This window comes from Macrotis lagotis, chromosome 7 (genome assembly GCF_037893015.1).
Source record: "Macrotis lagotis isolate mMagLag1 chromosome 7, bilby.v1.9.chrom.fasta, whole genome shotgun sequence".
Taxonomy (NCBI): domain Eukaryota; kingdom Metazoa; phylum Chordata; class Mammalia; order Peramelemorphia; family Peramelidae; genus Macrotis; species Macrotis lagotis.
This window is the reverse complement of record NC_133664.1, coordinates 161,511,893-161,528,737: the sequence shown is the minus strand read 5'-3', so window position 1 is coordinate 161,528,737 and position 16,845 is coordinate 161,511,893. Positions and strand designations below refer to the sequence as shown.

At 34.0% G+C, this 16,845-nt stretch overlaps 1 protein-coding gene across 5 annotated transcripts in view; it reads left to right on the top strand.

The window, feature by feature from the left end:
• The window catches only part of GNAT3 (G protein subunit alpha transducin 3), a 159,581-nt gene that overhangs the window by 96,192 nt on the left and 46,544 nt on the right, over nt 1-16,845 (top strand). For all 5 annotated transcript variants that reach the window (XM_074194026.1, XM_074194023.1, XM_074194025.1 and 2 more), the window contains one exon: nt 12,520-12,562. In XM_074194026.1, coding sequence (XP_074050127.1) covers nt 12,558-12,562 — 5 coding nt within the window. In that variant the 5' untranslated portion in view covers nt 12,520-12,557. The remainder of the gene's footprint in view (nt 1-12,519; nt 12,563-16,845) is intronic.

The window sequence follows — 16,845 nt, the reverse complement described above, 5'->3', positions numbered from 1 at the left end:
CTGGAATCAGGAGGATCTGAGTTCAAATCCAACCTCAGGCACTTAATTACCTAGCTGTGTGACCTTAGGCAAGTCACTTAACCCCACTGCCCCCCAAATAGAAAAAAAAATAAAAAATAGTATCTGAGGCTGGATTAAACTCAGGAAAATGAGTCTTGCTGATTCCAAGCCCAGCATTATACTCACTGCGCCTCTAGTTGCCTTGGTGTAGATGTTAAAGCTCCTCAATCCAATGACTGACAATTTTTCTTTTGGGAGATTGAGGCAATTGCCTTAAACATAACTTATAACTGAATTTTTGACTTACTTGAAAGTCCATTATTCTTTATTCTTTTATATGCTTTAAAAACCACTCCTTGTCACACTGTCTCCTTACTCTGCCTAAAGTACATGACAAATATATCAAAGGAAAGTGTGCTCTTCATTTATGTTTTTATTTTTTTTTAGGTTTTTGCAAGGCAATGGGGTTAAGTGACTTGCCCAAGGCCATATGGCTAGGTAATTATAAGATGTCTGAGGCCGGATTTGAACTCAGGTACTCTAAACTCCAGGGCCAGTGCTCTATCCACTGCACCACCTAGCCACCCCTAATGTGTGCTCTTCTAATGGAAAAGAATGCAAAGGTAGTAAGTTGTAATTTGCTCTTTCCCCTTCAGAATCTCAGGAGATAGCATTTACTAGAATAAAAACAAATGTTTTATGACTCTTCTACTTTTTAGTGTGATAATCAAATGAGAGTCTTTGGTTTTTCTAAATCCCCTGGAGATCATGTTCAGAAAGGGAGAAAAAAATGTTTTCTAGTCATGTTGTTGGTATACCAACCTTTATTTTCCAAAGCATTTAAAATTAAATTGACTTCTTATTGAATAATTTTTTTTGACATTGTAGTTGAATAAAAGGATCACTTAGTCATATATTTCCTTTTACAGATGAGGAAACTGAAGTTCAAGATGAGATTTGCCTAAAATCCTGTCTTCTGCAAACCCAGGCAGTTGTCAAAGCTTAGAGAGCTAGTGAGGAGGGCATGGCCTGCTCTCAAACCCAGATGCATGTCTGAGTGGATCCTATCCCAATACTGATCAAGATAGAAGGTTTTAGTTGCTTTATTTATCCAGTGTGGGTAGATCTGTCACTCCTTTGGTATCCTTGTGGTCCTCTTCTCCCATAGGCTCATCATATTGGAACTGAAGATAATGTGGACTCTCTATCACCATTAGCCCTTCTGCTTTCAGCCCCCAATTTCTTAGCCTGGATACATATATATATATATATATATATATACTATCATTGTGACCCCTTCCCTGATTGATCAGTTATTCCTTGAACCTTCATTTTCTCACAATGCCAGAAGATCCTCCTTACCCTGGAAGCCCACTTCTTACCCAGTCTTCTCACCCCTCCACCATTCTGCCTCCTTGCTTAATTCTGCAGTTCTCTTTGGGACTTTAGTTTAAAGGAAAATACCCAGGCTAAACATGTCTTCATTTCTTTTCAAGTTCCATTACTGAAACCCTGAACTTCCTCCATCACCCCTTCCTCCTTTTCAACTTCTTTTTACATGTTGTCATATTTTTCATTGGTATGTAAACTCCATGAAGGCAGGCAATCTCATTCTGCTTGTATTTGTAATTCCACCATAAATAGTATGGTGGATATAGTAAACAATAAATACTTACTGATTTGATTTGACTGTAATTCAGAATTCCAAAATTCAAGTGATCCAGTCTATCCTGAAGCAGAGACTACATATGTGAGACACCCTCAGACCTGCATTTTTTCTGACAAACCTGGTAAAATCAAGATTTCCTACAAAAAGTGTTGAAATTTACCTAGATATTTCCACTTAAATTTAAAATATATTATAATATACTCAATTAAATAATGTAGTGGGACTTGCTGATAAGATGACTTTCTGAATAGTAGGAAGTTGGCCTGTATCTATCAAAGCAAATACTGAGATAAAATCCACACCACATGATAGTTAAGAAATCCAGTGAGGACATACAATGACTTCTTTTATCCCAGAACCATATCAAAAGTCAGACACAGATTCATGGACAATAGGAAAGGGGTACTTTAAGTAAAGCAAATATCAGAGTGACCAAAATGAAGGGATACTTGATCCCCAAAAGAGGGACACTTGAAATTTTCAAGGTTCCATATGGTCAGGTAGAAAAAGTAGAGGACTCCTCTGAGAAATTTCCAGAATATTCATAATGCCCCCAGGATGATAAGAATGTACCATAAGAGGAAACTTGGAAGCCCTTTGGAGTGTCAACAGGCAATGACCTTGATTAACTACTTAGCAAATGTTAGCTATCTTGGTGACACAGATCTCAGACCAGGTCAGACAAGACCAAGAGGTATCTCTGTCCAGGGAGGGCCCTTAAGATCAGTGCTCCAAAACCCAAAGATGCAAAGGGGCCTAATTCCAGGAGGAGGTCAGTACAACAAACCATGAAATCCAGGATGAGACCAAAGAGCATTGGCCATTTCACTCAAAAGTGAAGTAGAAAGAAGAGCTTGATCCTAATAGAGCCCTAATGATTAAATCAAAGAAAAGTTAATATATTACAAATATTATAAAGAGATAGTTAAAAAACAAACAAACATATACTGAAAGAAAAATTGGTTTTCTGATAATGACTACATAAATGCCTAGGGAAAAATGAGTCAAGAAATTCAAAAGTAAAATAAATGAAAACTCTGGAAGAAATAAATTTAAGATGCACAAGAAACTCAAACCTTATCCAAGAAATAAACTCAGAAAGCTAGAATAGGTTAAACAGAAATCAAGAAGTCTAAAAGACAGCAATAAATTTCTAAGAGGGTAGGGAGAAGAATGAATAGCAAAAACAAGTGGCCAAGATAATTAATCAAGAAGAGATCATTTAAAAGTAATTGAATTCTCTTATAATTATTATTTTAAAATGCTAGAAACAATACTGATAAAATTTCATGCTCACTTCCCTTCATTTTTTTTATGTGCTTAATATCTACTTACTTGTATTCATTTTTCTATGGCCAACAAAACAATTTTTTTATGCTACCTTCATTTTCCAACATCCTCCTTTTCATCCCACCTTTAGGTAATCATTTTATATATATATGTATATACATATATATATATATCTTTTGTACAAATGATGTCTTTATACATTACTAAAATATTCTTGTTTAAGAGTAAATATAATACCCCCTCCCCAAAAAAATATAGACCCTCATGAGCAATAAAGTGAAGGAAAGAGAAAAAAAAAATTTTAAATGTACTTCAGTCTGTGTTCCTACAACACCAGCTCTGTCGTGAGTGGATCACATTCTTTATAAGTCTATCACAAAAACTACTTCCTTATTTTTCCACCATTGTCATTGTTGAATACAACTCCATTCATACCTCCCCAATACCATATACTATATTTTCTCTCTCTTTTCACTCTGTACTGTAGGGTAGCTTAGTGGCGCATCAGACTGATTACTGGCCCTGGGGCCAAGAGGCCCTAAGCCCACATACCACCCCTATGGCCCAGCAACCACCAGGCCCTGTGGTCCAGGACAGGCCATTAAATCCCAGCCCCTTGCAAGAAGTAAAAAAGAAAATGTGTTATATCTGACCACTCTCCCCCATGGTACACCCTCTCTTCCATCACTCACATCCCCCCCTTTACCCCTGTCCCCCTTCTCTCCTTTTTACTCTAGATGTCTATACCCCATTGAGCATATATGCTGTTTCCTCTCTGAGCCAGCTCTGATGAGAGCAAAGGTTCCCTCATTCCCCCTTGCCTTCCACCTTCCATATCATTGCAATAGCTCATTGCAATAAAAATTCTTATTATATAAAATATCTTAGCCTATTCAACCTCTCCTTTCTCTTACTCCCATAATTCCCTTTAGCCATTGACTGCATTTTTACAATATATTATATCTTCAAATTCAGCTTTCTCCTGTGCTTCATCTATAAAAGCTCCTTCTACCTGTGCTATTAAATGAGAAGTTTCATATGAGTATTATCAGTATCATTTTTTTATGCAGGAATACATGCAGTTCATTATCATTAAGTCCCTCATAATTTACCCTTCTCCTTGACTCTGTATGCTTCACCTGAGTCCTGTATTTGAAGATCAAACTTTCTGTTCAGCTCTGGTTGTTTCAACAGGAACAATTGTAATTCCCCTGGTTCATTGAAAGTCCATCTTTTCTCCTGGAAGAGGATGTTCATTTTTACTGGGAAGTTGATTCTCAGTTGCATTCTGAGCTCTTTTGCCTTCCAGAATATTATATTCCAAGCCCTATGAGCCCTTAATGTAGTTGCTGCTAAGTCCTGTGTGATCCTGATTGCAGCTCCATGATATCTGAATTGTGTACTTCTGGCTGCTTGTTATATGTTCTCTTTGACTTGGGAGTTCTGGAACTTGGCTATAATATTCCTGGGGGTTGGTTTTTTTGAATCTCTTTCTGGGGGAGATTAGTGGATTCTCTCAATTTTAATTTTGCCCTCTGCTTCTAGGATATCTGGGCAATTTTCCTGTAGAAATTCTTTAAAAATGAGGTCAAGGCTCTTTTCCTGATCATGACTTTCAGGTATCCCAATAATTTTTTAAATTATCTTTCCTGAATCTGTCTTCTAGATCAGTTGTTTATTCAATGAGATGTGTCACATTTTCTTCTAATTTTTCATTCTTTTGGTGTTGAAGTATTGTGTCTTGACTTCTTGTAAAGTCAACAGCTTCCTTTAGCTCCATTTGGCATCTGAAGGATTTGTTTTCCTCAGAGAGCTTTCTTATCTTTTTTTTCCTTCTGGCCAATTCTACTTTTTAAAGCAGTCTTCTCCTCAATAACTTTTTGAATTGTTTTATCCATTTGACTTATGCTGGTTTTTAATATGTTATTTTCTTCAGCATTTTTTTTTGGATTTCCTTGACTAAGCTGCTGATTTTTTTCATGTTTTTCCTGCATCTCTCTCATTTTCTTTCCCAATTTTTGTTATATCTCCTTTACTTGATGTTCAAAATATTTTTTGAGCTCTGTCATAGCCTGTGCCCAATTTCTGCTTTGCTTGGAGTCTTTAGATGCAGAAACTTCCTCATCTTCAGCTTGAGTATTTTGATCCTTCTTAGGAACATAGACAATGTATTTCTCAGTGGTGTTCCTCATTTTTCTCTATTTACTCATTTCCCCAGCCTGTTCCTGGTGCTTCCTGAGCTTTTGAGTATTATTGGGATACCCCCCCGCCCAAGAATCTGTCTTCCCTCCTGGTTTGTGAATGATCAAAAGTACACCCCTCTGCCATGGGGCTGAGGTGGGGGAGGGCCCTGCTGCTCTATGGGGGGCCCAGACTGTGATCAGGATCTGAATGTGGTCAGAGCCCCAGAGTCCTGTTCCAGGTACAGAGGATAGACCTCATAATTCTCTCTCCACTCCCCTACCTTTGGTAAGCTGAGCACTCAAGACTCAGTTGCTTGCTTCCTGCTTCTGTTTCCTGGATCTGGGCTGCAGTGGCCACAGCTGCTTGCTGAATGCCCTGAGGGCTGGGCTTCATGGGCTAACTAGCTATGGCAGAGGTCCCCCCACTGATCTTCCAAGTTGTGCTTGTGCTCCCCAGAATGTAGGTAAGGAAACTGCCCCCACTGCCCTGAGCCATGGCTCCCAGGAGCCCTCGGGCTACCTCCAGGACACTGAAGTTCCTTCACTCTGGCAGGCTACCCCTCTAACCCATGTAGCAAAGCCTTTCCACTATTTTCCAGGTTACCTTGGTCTGGAGAATTGCCTCACTGGATCCCTCTGTGGGTTCTGTCTTTTGAAAATTTAGAGTCATAATTTTATGATTTTTGAAATATTATAGAAAGAACTCCTAGGAGAGGCTCTTCTCCTGTTGCCACCTTGACTCTACCCCCAGAGCCAACTTCCTTTCTTTTTTAAAAAAAATTCTTATTCTGAGCTTAAAAATGATATAAGTTTCTCTATAAGAAATAAAACATAGTAGAATAGAAAAAATGATTATGCTTGAAACTGCAAATCTATTTAATATACAAATAATTGCTATTCTTTTTTAAATGTATAGTTATCTTGTAACACCCCCCACTCAAGAGATGGCTATCATTAGACACAAATATATATTAGATATGTATGCATATACATGTTCATATATGTGTATTATAAACATACATAATTCTAAATATGTAAAACCATTCTATAAATGCTTGTCTCATTTATTTCACTGAATGCAGATAGCATTTTCTTTCATATGTCCTTTATAGTTAAATTGAACATTTCTGTAGTCAAAATGACTCAGTAACAAGAAATTAATTAAAAACTCACAGACCTATTAGAATGAGTGAAGTAAAAATAGAATGAATACAACAATCATGCCCTTAAAGAAATTCCAAAAGGAAAAATTCTAAAAATTGCAAAGCCCAAATCTGCCTTCCACCCTGAAGAAAAAATGCTGCCTGCATTCAGAAAGCGGCAGGTAGGAATGAAGAAAACAGAAAGAAAATTATACAAGAGATGACACCTTCCATATAAATGAGAGGAGGCAGTTTAATATAATATTCCAAAATGAATTGACTTCCAATAAATAAATTTTATTGTACAAATTTGAGTATAAACCTATAAGGAGATGGGGAGGTGCTTTGAACTCTAAAGCAATAGTTTTATTAATTTTTTATTTTACAAAATCATTAAATAAAAGAGACAATTCTTCAACATCATGTAGACTAAATAATGAATTGAGAATGTGAAAAAAATGTTCTAATACTATTTCTGCTAGTAGTTAGCTTTGTGGCCTTAAAAAATGTCACTAAAACTTTCTGAATCATATTTTTCTCATTGAGGAAATAAGTAGATTGATCCATAGAAACTTAAATTCAAACATTCTATGATTCTAAAAAAGTATTTTTTGATGCACTAAAATCTTGATGCACTAAAAAAATCCAGTAAAATCATTTAAGAAAATTTCTATATTCAATAATAAAGACATAACCACTTTGAAAATGCTAAGATTTGCCCAAAATCACACCTACAAAACAAGACAGTTATTGTTTCTAATTAAATTACTCATTGTGTGATATCAGTAAGTTAATATCCTGAGTTAAAGTGAAACTCTCAATGTAACTGAATTTTGTTGAAAACATAAATCTTCCTACATTGCTTTAAATGTAATTTAGTAAAAATGAATGGTCACATCTAAATTTGCAGGGGGACATCATATGACTGAAATTCTGGCTTTTTTTTCAGCAATATATATATATATATATATATATATATATATATATATACAGAGAGAGAGAGATACATATATGTATATATATTTGATTTCTTTTAAAAAATAATCAATAGACAAACAATTGACATTTTGTAGAGGCCTTGATATTCTTTTCTCTGAGAAAAAATATTCGCACAATGGATAGAGCACCAACCCTATAGTAAGGAAGAGTTTAATTCAAGTTTCTGCATCACACTGAAGTTGTGAGACCTTAGTCAAGTCAATTAATCCCACATTACCCCATCCAATTCTTTAAGACTAAAAGTTATGTATAAATTGATAATTTATAATACACCAAAGGTTTCCTAAATAGATGATTTCACAAATTGAGAATCCAGTTTACTTCCTCCCCCAAAAAATGCTTATAGAATTTCACCATATTATATGGATTCTCTTCTAAATGGTCCATTAGAAATTAATCTAAGACATTATCAGAAGCAATCTTACACAATTAGTATATCAGGACCCTAGATGTAGAGTTAGGAAAGATCTTTAAAAAATAATTAATCCAATCTCCCTATTTTATAGAAGAAGAAATGGACCAAATGAGTTCTTTGTAATTGTTGTTGAGTTGTTTTTCAGCCCTGTCTGATTTCATGATTCTTTTATCAGTTTTCTTGGAATAGATACTAGAATGGTTTGTCATTTTCTTCTATAGCTCATTTTACAATGAGCAACTGAATCAAAGAGGCTTAAGTGACTTGCCCAGGGTCACCCAGCTATTATGTGTCTGAAGACAGATTTGAACTCAGTAAGATCAGTCTTCCTTACTCCAGACCTCACTCTCTATCCACTGTGGTAGCTGCCCTTGAGTTCTAATCATAGATGTCTAACTGCAAAGATTCAGACTCAAGTAAGTAACTTATTGCCATGACCTTGTAAGAAGACTAATGGCCTCTCTGTTACAGCAATCCCTCTAACTTCCCAAAGTGCTTCAAATGACAATATTTATGAGTTATGATCAAACTCCAGCTTAGAAGAAGGGATATATAATCCAGAATTCACTTCTGAATTATTTCAAATTTGTGAAAATAAAGCAGAGCACCTACTTATTGAGGGGAATAGATAAGGGCTTGAAATCTTCAAGTTACTTGCTCTTTTTCCATAATCCCCATTATTTCTAAGGTTACCATTCCTCAAGGCTCTATCCACAGGAATCCCTTTTTGCTTTTTTCTCTCCTACCTTTCCTTCAGTGATCTCATCTACTCTTATCTATTGCTTCTAGGAAGATGAGTTCTACATCTGTGCTCCATCTATATCTAATCTTCATCTTACTATATTATTCATTCCATTGCCTGTCAGATGTCTCCACTTAGTTGCTCCATTAGCCCTTCAAGTTCAACATATCTGAAACTGAACTAATCATTATCCCACACATTCTGCTACAAAGCTAATTTCTTTGTCCTCATTTCCATATCACCCTTCTCTCATTCAGTCCTGCAATTATCTACAGCCCTACTCTACCTTTGTCCTTCATCTCATGCACCTAATCATCCACAAAACCCTATCAATTCCATACTAAACAAAATTTCTTGCTCATGAGATAATACAGTATAATAGAGTATTAAATCTAATTCAAAAGAGACCTAGGTTTGAATCCAGCTCCTGACTATGTGACCATCAATCAATTATTCTGTCAGCAAACATTTATTAAATACTGGGCACTAGAGGTACAAGGACAAAGAATGAAACCCATCTCTACTTACAAAAAAACTTAAAAAACTAATACATAGTAGATATCTGACAAATGTTTATTGCCAGACATTCTCAGAAAGAACATACTAAATATATATTTAAATATGAAAAGCATAATTATGAAGTCAATAAATATAAATATAGTGATCAAACACAAGATAACTTTGGAGGATGGTCACTACTAATAAGGTGAATCATGTAGAAGATGTTGCCTGAGATTTGGCTTACAGATACAGAGGGATTCTGAGGCAAAGATAAGGAAGGAGAACATTTCAGGCAAATGGGGAGTAGGTGAAGGGCAGAGAGCAGGCCAACTGGAATGCTATGGAAGGAAGAGTAATTACTTGGTAAGATGGGGATATTATCCACTGAGACTGGTAAAGAGGTAAGAGTTATGTTGTGATTAGATGCTAAACAAGGGAGTTACATTTTATTTTGGAGGCAATAGGAAGTTACTTAAATTCATTGAGTAGAGTCACCTAGTGAAATCTGCATATAAAGAAAATCACTTTGGCAATAATTTGTAGGATGGACTATAGTGTAAAAGACATGAGAAAAGAGATCTATTAGGGGATTGTTGCTATAATCTTGGAAAATGTGTGAAAGGCATGAACTAAAGTGTTACTTGTGTAATTGCAGAGTCATTTGATAATAGAAAAGGAAAAAGATGAAATGGCAAGATCTGGTAACTGATTAAATGTGAAAGTTAGGCACAATTCCGAAGTTAATAACCTAGTTGTCTCTTTAATTAAAAAAAAAACAAAGCAGAAAAGTCTGAAAGAATGGAGGGTATGTGGGGAAAGATAATGGAGCAGTTCAATATTGGATTGGTTGATCTTAAGATAGATTCAGGACATCCAGTCTGAAATGTCCAAAATGATCACAGACAAGAAACTTAGTTTCTCTTCATCATAGAATCTCATCTATGAAACAGGCATAATAAAACATAGAGAACCTTATAATGTTTATGCATTAGCTCCTCTGTGCCTTACTTTGCTTTTTGGAAGAAGTATCAGGTTTGGAGTTAGGAAGACATCTTTCTGAAATCAAATTTGACTTCAGATGCTTATTAACTATGTGATACTGAGCAAGTTGCTTAACCCTGTTTACCTCAGTTTCCTCATCTATAAAATTTTCCAGAGAAGGAAGTAGCAAACTACATCTTTGACGAAAAGAAAACCCCAAATGGTACAGCGAAGAGTCAAATATTCCTGAAATGATTTACAACAATAGGTAATAGCTGCTGAAAGGAGCAGGAAAAGCTTCAAAGAAAAGGCACCATTTGAGGAGACTAAAAAAAGATATAGGATTCACACAGTGCTTATCTGTTTTCAGAGTTGTCCATAATTTTGATCTTTTAAAGACAATGATATTCCATTTCATGTAACTATTAAACATCATAGGGAGATTTATTTTTTACTTCATCACTGTTCTGCTTCATCATAATCACTAAATTATTTCTTTTTTGTTTCTGTATTATGTTAATATAGTTTCTAAGTATATCTCCTTCATGAATCTAATACATTTATTGTAAATCAGTCATTATAAATATTTCCATATTTCTTTTCATTTTCACTATTTTATTTTGGAATAACAATTTTCAATTAATTCATATGCTTCAAATTATTTATCCACTCACTAAACTGGGTCCTTTGCTTCCAGTTCTTTTCTACCATGAAAATAGGTTAATAAGAATATCTGGATATATGTGAGAATTTTGTGCTCTTTTAAGAAAAATCTTATGAATTTTTTCATTTTTCTATCTACATTTTACATTAAACCTCTCTCTCATTTAGAAAGCTATCCTTCTGACAAAAAATAAGAGAGAAACATATTTAATAAAACTAATCAATGCATTAAAATTATTTTAAATTAGTGGCAGTCTTCTATCTCTATAAAGAAGGCAAGGAAGTAACCTTTAAAATCTGTTTTTTTGGTGGCCAAACTACTTGATCATTATAATTTTGCAGTATTTGAGGGGGTTTTTTAAATTGTTTTGTAGTTTTTATGCATATATATATATATATATATATATATATATATATATATATATATATATGTTTTTTCCTGGTTCTGCTAATATCACTTGGAATTATTTCATTTACTCTTCCCATGCTTCTCTATATTCAAGATTTCTTATAGTACAATAATACTGCATTACATCTATGTACTACAATCTGATCAACTATTCTCCATTACTTTGTAATTATTTATTCTTACAAAAGTTCTGATCAATATTTTGATGAATAAGGTGCTTCATTTTTTCACTGATATAACTGGTGTCTAACAGTTTAAAGGTATGGATACTGAAGATACTTTCTGAGCATATTTTAAATTATTTTACAAAATAATTGTATCATTTCACAACGCTACCAATAATGCATTCATTTAACTCTCTACTATCTTTTCTACTCTATTTCTGTTTTATGCCATCTTTATCAATTTACTGTGTATGTGGTAAAAATCATGGATTGCCTTTAATATTTATTTCCCTCATTATTAGTGATTTGAAGATACATTTTATATGATTGTCCAAAATTATTGCTTTGAAAACAGTTTGTTTTCCATTCTGTATTAGCAAATGACAAGCAGAACTTCATATAGTAAATAAGATTAAGCTATACCTTGATCTTTATGAGAATATTAGAGTAAAGAATCATTTTCTTCTTTGTTTCTGTTTACTTTCTGTTGACTATTTTATCCACAATGAATGGTCTACAGGGGAAACTACAAATCAAGACAGTCTACAAGTGAATCCTGAATTCCTTTTCTGAGCCACAATAATATTATGGAGACTACCTTCCTGCAATTCCCTCCACCTGCATCCCCAATACTTTGTCATCCAGAATTACTTCATTGCACATGCATACACAAATTTCACCATCAGAAAAACATTTCCTCCTACAATAACAATTGTAAACAATGAGATTAAGCTCAGACCTTGAGATGATCAATGGAGTAAAATCAAGAAAATAAATATTAGATAATTAAATTTTCTCTCTTTTTCAGGGAATTAATTTTTAACCATAGGGTTATTATTTTTTTTCCCTGCAATATATTTGGAGGTTGTTAGATAGTTCAGTGGATAGAGCACAAGGTTTGGATTCAGGAAGACCAAGGTTCAAATCCAGCCTTCATAGTTGTGTGACCCTGGGAAGTCCCTTAACCCTATTTGCTTCAGTTTTCTTATAAAATGAGCTTGAAAAGGAAATGGCAAGTATCTTTGCCAAGAAAATCCCAAATGGGGTCATAAGAGAGATCAGATACTATTAAAACAACTAAATAACAATTGAATGACAACAGCAGCAACAACAACAGCAACATCAACAACAAAAACGAACAAACAAAAGAGGGACAAAATCCTTTCCCTAAGATTCAAGAGAGCAAATATCAGCAAATTTTCCAAACTTGTAGAAATGAATCTTCTTTCTATTAATATTAAAAGATGTTTATCAAATAAAGTAACATCCTTTGTGATGAGAAGTAATATCATTACCTTTTAGTACTTATGTGCATCCATATTTCTAGATTGTTAACCATGAATGGTCTTATCATTTTGCAGGTGCTGGTGAATCTGGAAAAAGCACAATTGTTAAGCAGATGAAGTAAGTATCTAACTCTTGTAGAGAAACCTGTGCCCATCTTTGATTGTTGGTAAATATAAAGAAAATATTGATAAACTAGAAATGTTTTTTTGTTGTTTCATCTTCTTTTGGGCTAAATCAGAGACGTTTCTAGCTCCTTTAGTAAATGTACTGATCACATACAGTCACAAACATAATGAAAGAGAAATGATTCTTATAAAAAAAGAAAGGCAATAGCAGCAAATATTTATAGAATGCTAAGTACAAAGCTTGATGGTTAGGGTGAGGAGATATGCAAATATGTTGTAAGGTATTATAACAATAATTATCAGTTTATATCACTTTCAGGGTCACAAAGCATTTTACCTGTATTACAAGTAGTAATAGATAGGGAGTGCTATTAGGCTCATTTAACAGATGATGAAGTCAAATCTAAGAGATGCTGATTGATGACTTTGATCACAGTTGGTCATTGACTGAGGAGCTCAATTTCTCCCTAGATCTAGGTCCAGTGTTGTATACCCTGAACCATTCATTTACCTCTGATCAGTCCTCCTCTTATTTAATTTCCAGTAGGGGAATGTTGAGTCTTAGTAATATATAAAACCAAGATCATACCTTTAGTGTCATAAGGAACTTTAAGATTGTCTCATGCAATGTACTCATTTTTAGACATGGAATCTGAGGCCAAGAGAGGTTAAGCAATAAATTCAAGTCCAGGTCCCAGGGTGTAAAATTCTAAACTCTTCCCAATACATCATAGTACTGCATATCTTCCGATAAAAAGTCAGTGGAGAGTTACAAAACAAAGTAGAGAGAGGATTTTATTGCAGAGTTTGGGGATTTAAGGTGTGGTTTGTTATACATGCTGTCAGACTGGCTGTGCTAGTTAGTTTAGCCTAAATTTTTTTCCTTTTCTTTACTACTGGGAAAAAGGTGTGAAGTAGTATATAATAATAATAATAATAATAATAATAATAATAATAATAATAATAATAAATAATGCAGCTAGTAGTCATATAGTTGTTAAAAGCTTAGAAAACATTTTACCAGTATAATTTCTTTTTATGATTATGTCACTGGAATGGTAGTTGCAGCTATGATCTCCATTTTACAGTTGAGGAAACTGGAGCAGACAGAGGTTAAATGACTTGCCTGAGGTCACAAAGCTACTAAGTGTATAAAGCTAGATTTTAAATTCAGGTCTTCCTGACTCCAGATATCGCCTTCATCCATTGTATTACATAGAAAAGTGACTGTTATGTAAAAATGATGGAACTTCCTTTTTTATAAGATATAGTTCAAAGAGGGGAAATAGTTATATTTTCAACTCAAGGGAATCAGGGGGAAAGGTGTCATCTGAATCAGATTTTAAAATATGGGGAGGCATTCAGGCAAAGCAAGAAATGGAGAACATACCAAATATAGGGTGTCATTTATGGAAAGAGATAGAGTAGAATATAGCAAATTTCAGCATTGTTTTATGGAGAAAGGAGAAGTACAAAAAGTTTCCTAATATGACTGGAAAGCACAGCCTGAGCAGTTGAGTAGTAAGATGTGATTAAAGGGAGGGAGGGATAAATAGCAGAGATTTGAACATTAAGCAAACATGGTTTGTTTTACTCGATATGTAACAAAGATCCACCAAAGATTTTGAGCATTATAGTAACATAACCTGAGCTGCATATTTGGAACAATATTCTTGCAGCAAGATGAGAAGAAGCAATAGAATCTTTTAAAAGACTTTGATAGTTATTCAGATGGTAGTAATCAGGACATGTGTGAGCATGGTAATAGTGTGTGTAAAGGAAGGAACCAATTTCAAAGACATTACAAAGATGGTCTAGGATTTAAGAGAGAATTGAATGGAAATTTGGAATTGAGATGAGATTAATTTCTTAAAGTTAGGAAAGGTTTTATCTTCTTTGTGTTTTTTTTTAAACTTCACTTTTAATTACCTTATTCAGTGTATCTACAAATATTTATGGAATATCTATAGTACACCAACTGCTATCCTAGGTTTTACAGAGCATAAATGAAAATGCTAGATAACTTTTAGACTTGAGGAAGCAATATGTATGTATGTATGTATGTATATACATACATACATACATACAGAAATACCTACATACTAGGCTCATTTAACAGATGATGAAGTCAAATCTAAGAGATGCTGATTGATGACTTTGATCACAGTTGGTCATTGACTGAGGAGCTCAATTTCTCCCTAGATCTAGGTCCAGTGTTGTATACCCTGAACCATTCATTTACCTCTGATCAGTCCTCCTCTTATTTAATTTCCAGTAGGGGAATGTTGAGTCTTAGTAATATATAAAACCAAGATGTGTATAAAACACAAATTTATGCATACAAATTTAGCCAACAATGCACAATGATAAGAATCTCACTGAATAACATTATAGCAAGTCAGTTAATTTGTTCCTTATATATAAAATGGGGATAAAATATACTACTATTCTCAAGAAATTATTATGAAAAAATACCATGTAAACTATAATGTTCTATAGCAATTCAATTCAACAAATATTGACTGCAGACAAAGTTTATAGATTGACATGAGATACAAAGGTAGCTGCACTTGCTCTCAAAAATTTTGCCTAATATATAATAAACCACAAATATACAAAAAAGAATGATTCAGAGGATAGTGGAATACATGTAAAAGACCAGGCAAAGTTTTAGGAGAAATTTGACAAAGGAGGGATCATTTCTGTCTTTGGAAGTCATGGAAGACATTAGGTAGTGGCAAGAGTTTTTGTTTTGGTGAGGAGAAAATAAGAATCAAATTTAACCATGGCAGGGCAGCAGGGACAAAAACACTTTTAGAGATAGGAAAAAGTAGCTTAAAAAAAAGAGAAAACCTTGGCTGAATGAAACAGAGAGACCATGAAAAGGAGTGTTCAAAAGTTCAGACATCTGATATTATTATCATCACATAAATATTTTAATAATAATAAAGTCCTCTGTAAATGTCTGTTATTATCATCATATTATAACAAAGGATTAAACAAGTTAACTTATTATAAGCATTGAGGAAGAAAAATAATTATGATCTTTGTAGCCCCAGAATAATTTTTGGCATTTATGTTGCCAGAATATAATCTTGCCAGAATATAATATAATGTTGCCAGAATATAATATAATGAAGGATGAGTGTTATATCAATGGATAGGGAAGCCTACTCAGTAGGGAAATCATGAGTCAAAATTTTAGATATTTTATTTTTCAGCTATATTCAATTATTGATCATTAATATTATAATATGATTGTCAGTGAAAGTGAGACTACGATAGTACCACATGTTAAAACAATTAATTTGAAATGATGGTTTACATTGAAGAGATAACTTTAGTCTCACAGGAAACTCACAATCCCTGTCTGATCTATAGTATTCTTATAGTTGCAAGGGAGAAGAGATTAATTTCTATTTGTGTCATGAATAAATGCTCAAGGAAATAATTCATACTAGTTTTGCCCAAATTCATTTAAAATTACAGCATCTCCCAGTTCACCTGTTGTTTGATGAGAGAGTTTTTATTTTTTTAAATAGGTTACTAAATATCTTAGACCACTGACTGCTACGAAGTCCAGAAATATTGTGGTTGTAATTTATTATCAGGACAAATTGCTCTGATAAATCTTCAAGTAGACATTAATTTCACACATTCAAATAAACATTACTCAAAAGCTGTTCCAGCTTTGTAGAATATCATTTTAAAATCAATGCTGCTTTTATGGAATGGACATAACAATAGGAATTGGCAGTTTTAATTTTATCTGATGCCTAGAAAGTGCCTCTGCAAATTTCTATGAGTAAAATCATGCTTTGAATACATTAACTTTCTTTGTTGAAATGGTTTTCATACATCTTAGGAACTTTAGGACTCAAAGGGAAATCATCTAATCCAATCCCCTTACTTAAACAAAAGGAAACTGAAGTAGAGAAGTTAAATCATTTAGCCATAGGTCTTATAGGTAGCAAATGACAGAAGCAAGTTATTTGACTACAAATCCATTACTCTTTCTGGTAGACTACATAGCTCTTCCTTTTAAATCGAAGTCAAACACCATGATAAGGAGCATCACTATACCATATTATTTGCTAAAGTGAGTCTATGTCCACATGATCTTGTACAGAGAGTGACCTAAAACCTGAAGTTTCAGCTGATGCCTTCTGCAGAAATTCCAAGCTATAACCTGCACCTTAGTTTGAAGCATTTGTGATTTATTATGAATAGTAATAGCCTTCATCACACCAGAATTCAGATTAAAGCAACACCAAA